This window comes from Martes martes (genome assembly GCF_963455335.1).
Source record: "Martes martes genome assembly, chromosome: 1".
In the NCBI taxonomy this organism is placed as follows: Eukaryota; Metazoa; Chordata; class Mammalia; order Carnivora; family Mustelidae; genus Martes; species Martes martes.
This window is the reverse complement of record NC_137888.1, coordinates 107,444,417-107,451,528: the sequence shown is the minus strand read 5'-3', so window position 1 is coordinate 107,451,528 and position 7,112 is coordinate 107,444,417. Positions and strand designations below refer to the sequence as shown.

The 7,112-nt window shown below is 42.4% G+C and overlaps 1 protein-coding gene across 2 annotated transcripts; it reads left to right on the top strand.

The window, feature by feature from the left end:
* Nucleotides 1–545: 545 nt before the first annotated feature.
* On the top strand, nucleotides 546–6,863 carry CRYGS (crystallin gamma S). Of its 2 annotated transcripts, none has more exons than XM_080797209.1 (3): nucleotides 546–1,001; nucleotides 5,795–6,037; nucleotides 6,492–6,863. In XM_080797209.1, exons 2-3 carry the CDS (start codon nucleotides 5,867–5,869, stop codon nucleotides 6,762–6,764), a joined length of 444 nt encoding a protein of 147 aa, XP_080653335.1. In that variant the 5' UTR covers nucleotides 546–1,001; nucleotides 5,795–5,866; the 3' UTR covers nucleotides 6,765–6,863. The 2 variants fall into 2 exon arrangements, with proteins under 2 accessions (XP_080653335.1, XP_080653334.1); XM_080797208.1 differs by having other exon boundaries at nucleotides 799–843; nucleotides 6,492–6,858.
* The last annotated feature ends 249 nt before the right edge of the window (nucleotides 6,864–7,112 follow it).

The window sequence follows — 7,112 nt, the reverse complement described above, 5'->3', positions numbered from 1 at the left end:
CCTGAAAATTTTTCAAACGTAGAGAACAGTTGCAAGAATCTGAATCCCCACATATGCCTCGTCTAGCTTTACCACTTACTAACATGCCATACATTCACTTTACCACTCTGGATAGTAGTAGTATTTTTGCTCAGCAATTTGAGAGTAGGTTGCAGACATCTTAAACCTTTACTCCTAAAGAGTATTTCCTAAAAATAAAGACATTCTCTTCTGTAGTTGTAGTACAAATTATCAAATTGACTAAATTCAGGAAATCTCACAATGGCACCATATACAGTCTGGATTAAAATTTTTGCTAATCATCCCAGAAATGTCCTTTGTGGTGACATTTTCCAAACATAAGATCATGCATTGTGTTTAGTAGTCATTACATTTTGTTGCTTTGGAACATGTTACTTCTGTTCAGAATTAGAGGGTGGCCTTTTGACTCTCCCACAAGCTCTGTTGAAGAAAAAAGAAGACACAGGATTTCAAGGTGGTGGCTTGCTAGAAAACCAAATTGCCCAGGTAAGGGGGACTTTTTTGTTTTTAACTTTGAAAACTTTGGCTGGGTTTTGGTGCCTTGACTCAGCAAAGTCTACAATACAGCAAGGCTTGGTAAGCATTAGAAGGGGTACTGAAGCTTTCCTTTATTTCATAATCCCAATTGTTTTTCTAGAAACCATCAATAGCCTCTAAATGACTGACTCAATTTTTGGATCCTATTCTCATGACTAAGCAAATGTTTGATTTGAAACCAGCCCAGTATAAATGTCTCTGTGCCTCTAACTCTCTGTAGCTATTCCGGATTCCAGCACTGGGGAAACCAGTCTATGCACCAAAATGTCTAAGTCTGGAACCAAGGTAAGTAAGCGGTCACACTCTGTAGCCTACCACTTTCTTTTCCTTTGTACCTTTCTTTTCCAGTGTTTCCTTTCTTTCGGAATATTTCCTCTTTTCCAATGTACCTAAAGATACGTTGAAAGGAATGTGGAGAAAAGCTTTTGCTTCTTTGCCTGGAGGTGAGTATGATAGTGGTTTTGAATGCTGGAATTGGGGGAGAGAAGATGAAGAAATGCTCATTATATTTTTTACTCTAACAGAATTCCCCAACAATTTATTAAGGGTTTATCTTTGTGTTGGGGGTGGGGGGCGATGTTCAATACTGTGCAGGTATATATCAGTTAAATATCATGATGATTTCTGCCTTCCAGCAACCAATTTCCCCAGAAATAGGACATGCTAATAATATGTGGAGTAGAAAACTTTTAGTATTTAGTTAAAAACTGCTCTGTAAGGGGTGTCTGGTTGGTTCAGTCAGTAGAGCATGTAGCTCTTGATCTCAGAGTTTTAAATGAGGTCCATGTTGGGTGTAGAGATTACTTAAAATCTTAAAAAAAAAAAATACTCTGTAAAAGTTAGCCTCAACCAGTAATGTTCTAAAAAATCAATCAAGTGAATTAAATCCTACATATCCACTTCATTCAAGCAGCTACTCTTACCAATTTCCTGAAATAAAGTGCTTACTTACATTAGGAAAATTGCCTCTCAAATATTTGATTTATAGTTGTTGGACTGGAAATTGATCTCTTACACGGGCTTTAGGAATGAAGGGATCTATGCCTGATTTCCTCAACCCCACCCCCCGCCAATTCTTTACTTTGGAAAGTTTCAAACCCATTAAATCTTAATAAGAAAGAAATGTTAAATACTTCCATAACCCTCACTTATATTCTTCAGTTGTTAGCATTTTGCTATATATTGGGTCTCTGTCTCTCTGTGCTAAACCATTTGGCAGTAAATAGACAATTCTTTTGCTGTATTTAGGCATGTATCTCCAATAAACATACTATCATTATCTTGTCCCCCAAATTTACAATAAATACAATACCTAATATTCAGACCATATTCAAATTTCCCCCAATTGCTTCCCCAAATGTGCTTCTGGACTGGCTTTCACCCTGATACAGGATCCAGTCAAGGATCATGCATTACCCTTGGTTGCCATGTTCCTTTAACCATTTTTTCCTTTAGCCTCTTTATATGGAACAGTCGTCCTACCTTTTTGTTGTTGTTGTTTGAGACATTAACATTTTTCAAAGGCCAGACCAGGTGTCTTGTAGAAAGTCCTGAAATCTGCATTTGTCTGATTGTTTCCTCATGTTTAGATTCAGACTAACCATCTTTGGCCAGAAAGTTACATAGGCAATATCAAGTATTTCCCATCACATCATGTCAGGAGGCACCTGTTAACTTCTTCCAGAATCGGTAGTGCCTGATTTTTTTTTTCCACTTGGAAAATAAAACTAATAATGATACTCGTCATCTAAAAGATTTCAGGAGAAAAATGAGACAGTGTCTATAGTGCTGAGGTTCTTGAAAGTATGCCATGAAAATCCCACTGAAAAGAATTGTAAATCCTTAGATGAGTATCCATGTGCCTTGAGACTGTTACAGAACCCTCTTTGGGGCGCCTGGGTGGCTCAGCCAGTTAAGTGTCTGCCTTTGGCTCCAGTCATGATTCCAGGGTCCTGGGATCAAGCCCCATGGTGGGCTCCCTGCTTAGTGGGGAGTCTCCCTGTCCCTCTTCCTCTGCCCGCCCCCTGCCCCGGCTTATGTGATCTCTCTTTCTCTTTTTCTTTCTCTCAAATAAATAATAAAATCTTAAAAAAGAAAACCCTCTTAGATGAAAATACCCCTGCTTTCAAAGATTTCCAGAGCAGTAATAATGTGCTTTCTTATTTCTTACAGCTGCGTTGTTCACGGTGGTTAGCTAACTTGCTTGCTAGACCAAAAGAGCAAGTTAATCTCTTTCTCTATTGCTTCTCCCTTTCCCTCTATCTTACTAGCAATCTAATCAGAGTTATGGGCTTGGCAAAAACAATGCATTTTACTAAATTTGGTTTTGTTACCCAGAATACTCAACATTTTTCTTTCTGCTATATTGGATTAATGGGCTGGAATACTCAACATTTTTCTTTCTGCTATATTGGATTAATGGGCTATTTTTTCAAAAACTAAATGAAAATAAGAGGAATTTTGTAATAATTTCTAGGCAATTTCCAGACTATTTCTTAGCCTTCTCTACGGATTTTTTTGTCCAAGAATCTCAGCTCACTATAGAGTAGATTTCATGGTCCTTCTGCAAATGGAAATTGAGTAGAAGTACAACATTCTCTGGGCTCTGAGATTTGGAAGGTCTCCCACTGAAAGGAGAGTTTGATTCATGGAGCTCAATCTCCGTGGCAACACAGTACTTTGTTTCAACCTTGGGATGGTTGGCTAGTCTGCTGAAAGTGTGGCCAGCAAGGTGACCTTAGAGAACGTTGTGTATATTTCCACTTCTCAGATTCAGATGTCAGCCAGGCAAATGTGCATAGGGCACTAAGTGTGGGAAACATTCAAGTAAAAAAGATACTAACTTTATTGCCTATAGCATATCCCTTGCAAAGCTTCTTTTTTTGGTGACTAATTGACCAAAAACCAAAAGTAAATTAAATTAAGGTTAAATTAAGGAGTTTAGAATCTATTCATTCTTACTGAAGTTACCTTAGTTTTCCTAAACATCTTTCCACAGGCTTTGGGGAAAGCTTCCCAGACTCAGAATCAATCTCATTCCATTACTAGGAGAATAAATGGTGTTTGTGAAACAGAGTTAGCTGTGCAGGGTTCGGGGGGTGGGGGGGAGACAGCAAAAGGAGAGAAGATAAAATGAATCACAGGTCACTGACCAGGACTTTTGCACAGCAGTCCACTCACTTGCCTGTAACGAACTTGTAACTAGCTATTGACCTTAGGCGAGTCATTTAACTTCTTCATCTGTAGCCACAGTAGCAGAAGTCTATTGGCAATTATGAACCCAATTAAACTAAGTGCTTTATTGGTATTATCCCTCCTCAGAACAGCCCTCTGGAGTGCATATTGTTATCCAGGTTTACAAATGAAGAGCCTGAGCTTTGGAGAGTAGTTCAGTGGCCTATCCAAGGTCACAGAGCTAGTGACTAGTGGGTGCTGCAATTTTGTTTTCATCTGTAGACTGGGACGCCATGTATCTCTAAGTCTGCTATGCTGAAGTTGGAAATGGAGGTGGAAGAGAAATTTGGGAGAGGACGAAAGGAAATGGAGTCGATGATTTAGGGGTGAGAAGGGGTCGGGAAGCGCATAAGGAACAGAAAACAAGAGGGGAGAGAGACAGGAAGGGTAGATTAAGGTGGCAGGCAATACCCAACAGTAGGCTATGATCTAGAAAGTCTCTCCTGGGGTAGAAAACACTGAGGTTTTATGGCCTTTTGAAAGTCATTCTTGGTTTCTGACTCTCCATCATTCCTTACATCTCATCAGTCACCAAATCCCCGGTTCCATTTGACTGTTTGTTCCCTCCGTATCATCAGCTAGCAGTTGCCATTTGGCTGGCCTGCACCACCTCTCACCACACTCACAGCAACCACCTGCTTCCACGCACACCAAGCAAAGGGATTCCAGCATGGCATCCGTTATTTCCGGATACTTCACCACAAACTCTATATGCGCCAAGCTTGAACTACTTGTCCCTATGGTGGGCCATGTTCTTTTATTCCTTGAACGGGCAATCCTTTTTTCTTTTCCCCCGGGAACCCCCTCCTTATCTTTCAATCTTCACCTCAAAGATCCTCTCAAGACTACCTGGCTCTACTCCTTTCCTATGAAATGCTTGACCTGGTTTTCTTCTTCTAACCCGGTAACGCCAATTAGCCACAAGGTGGCAGCATAACGCTAGGAAATTTATTGCTTGACTCGACACCTGTTCTTTCCGTTTCGATGGTAAACTAGCATTTACCTTGGATTGTGGAACTGTAGAACAAGAAGGGGCAAACTCTACGGTCCATTTGGCCTGGTGGTTTTCAGAAACTGCGTTAAGAAGCCCCAGGAGTGCCTAGGAACTCTATTTCCTGCTGCAAACAGGAACGTTTTATTTTTACACCCAGGCCTTCAATCTAGTGTAGTCCTTCATCTGAGAAGTGGGAAGCAGGAGCCCAGAGAGGCACCTTGCCTGAGCTGGTGAGTCTGACTGTAGAGATGCAGCTCAAGAGCCCAGGTTTATAATTTCCCAGTTCTCGGATCTGCACACTGCCGTGCCGTCAGAGGTCTCAGGCTTATCCCACAGGTTGTGGGGGAAACTTGGGAAAGAGTTTGAGGCAAAGAATATTCTTGACTTGCCATTTTGTTGCCTTGTAACTACTCTGTTGGCAATAAATTAATAACACAGAGCATAAAATATTGTCATGCATATGCTCTATATCCATCTGAGATAAGCTCCCTAAAGCTAAGGTCTGTTTTACTTTTCTCTGTATATCTTCATATCACCTAAAGTGAATGTCTGCATTTGGAACTCTATCATCTTCATGCAACATTGATTGAGGGTTTGTCCAGTGCTGGGTGCAGGGGTCCATAGCTTAAATAAGGCTTGGTCCTTGCCCCTGGGAAAAGCCTAGTAAGAGTCTGATGGGAGAGAGATATGTAAGTGGATAATTTATTTTCTTATGCGATGAGTACCGTGAGTTAGGGGGAAGCCATGAACTTGGGTCTGGCTTATCTTAGGGCACTCTTTTATTTTGCTTCGTTTTAAGCCTTCAGAAAGTTCTCCTTCCTGTTGTTGACAGCTAAAGTCGTCCGCCAGAAGGTAGGTGTTGGGAGGTGAGGTAGAACTCTGTATTTCCTCCCCAACATCAAAGAGAAAGGAATTTCCAAAGTGGGGACTATGTTCTTGGTCTTTAGTTTTTTATGAATAAAGCCGCCCAACTCCCCAGTCCCTCTCTTTATTCGCCTCACACTTCAGATCACTTTCTATGAGGACAAGCACTTTCAAGGCCGCCACTATGACTGTGACTGCGACTGTGCCGATTTCCACATGTACCTGAGTCGCTGCAACTCCATTCGAGTGGAGGGAGGCACCTGGGCCGTGTACGAAAGGCCCAACTTCGCTGGCTACATGTACATCCTGCCTCGGGGCGAGTACCCTGAGTACCAGCACTGGATGGGCCTCAACGACCGCCTCAGCTCCTGCCGAGCTGTTCACCTGGTGAGCTTGGGGCCCGCGCCACCCCGCCTGCTCTCTCGCCGGCTCGCCTGCTGCAGCTCTTTCCGTCTCTCTCACTCCTGCTACCCCCCTTCCTTTTTTTTTTTTTTTTTCCTTTTTAACATTCATGTGGAAGCATTTTCTTAACATTTTCCTACCCTTTAATGGCATGTTTTCTTCTGTTGGCTGCTGAGGCTTGCATAAAACTTAGGGTCAGTTCATCACAAGACTGAGTACATGAATTATTTCCAGAACACTCTCTCTACCTCCTAAGTACTTCAAGGCATCAAGTTTTTCTCACCGAAGGTCAGCTGTTTCAGTCAGTATGCAGCGGGATGGGAGATCAAACCCCCTGGCTTTCAAGATGGTGGGCTCCGAACCATGCTGTTCTCAGAGTTCTTGACGTGTTGGTGATTTCCATAATCATCATAGTTTATTTCCTTCTGTGTTTTTCCAGTCTAGTGGAGGCCAGTATAAGATTCAGATCTTTGAGAAAGGAGATTTTAATGGTCAGATGTACGAAACCACTGAAGATTGCCCTTCCATCATGGAGCAATTTCACATGCGAGAGGTGCACTCCAGTAAGGTGCTGGATGGCGTCTGGATTTTCTACGAGCTACCCAACTACCGCGGCAGGCAGTACCTCCTGGACAAGAAGGAGTACCGGAAGCCCATCGATTGGGGTGCAGCTTCCCCAGCTGTGCAGTCTTTCCGCCGCATTGTGGAGTAATGACGTGGAGGAGGCCACAAGCTTCTCCCGGGGGGCCATGTGCTGGCCAGCCTTGTCACCCAAATAGGCATCATAAATAAAGCAATTGGCATGCATTCCACTGTTGACTATAATGCCTTTCCTTAAACAGTCTTAGGGACCAGTAAAACAGTGCCCACCACTGTGGGCAGTTACACAAAGCCGCTCATCCTTCAGATGACCAGTCTATAACTTTGTGCCAAACAGAATGGCACCGCATTGAAAGGCGAGAAAATCATACTGCCCTGTGGTGGTTCTCATCCCTTGAGTCTGGTATAGATTCAACAGGTACAATAATAATAGCTACTGCCTATTGAGTGCCTTCATTAT

Coding starts and splice junctions, on each gene's coding strand:
- CRYGS (XM_080797208.1), top strand. CDS start 823: ATGTCTAAGTCTGGAACCAAG. Junction 844..5,794: donor TGTCTAAGTCTGGAACCAAG/GTAAGTAAGCGG, acceptor CTCACACTTCAG/ATCACTTTCTATGAGGACAA. Junction 6,038..6,491: donor CCTGCCGAGCTGTTCACCTG/GTGAGCTTGGGG, acceptor GTGTTTTTCCAG/TCTAGTGGAGGCCAGTATAA.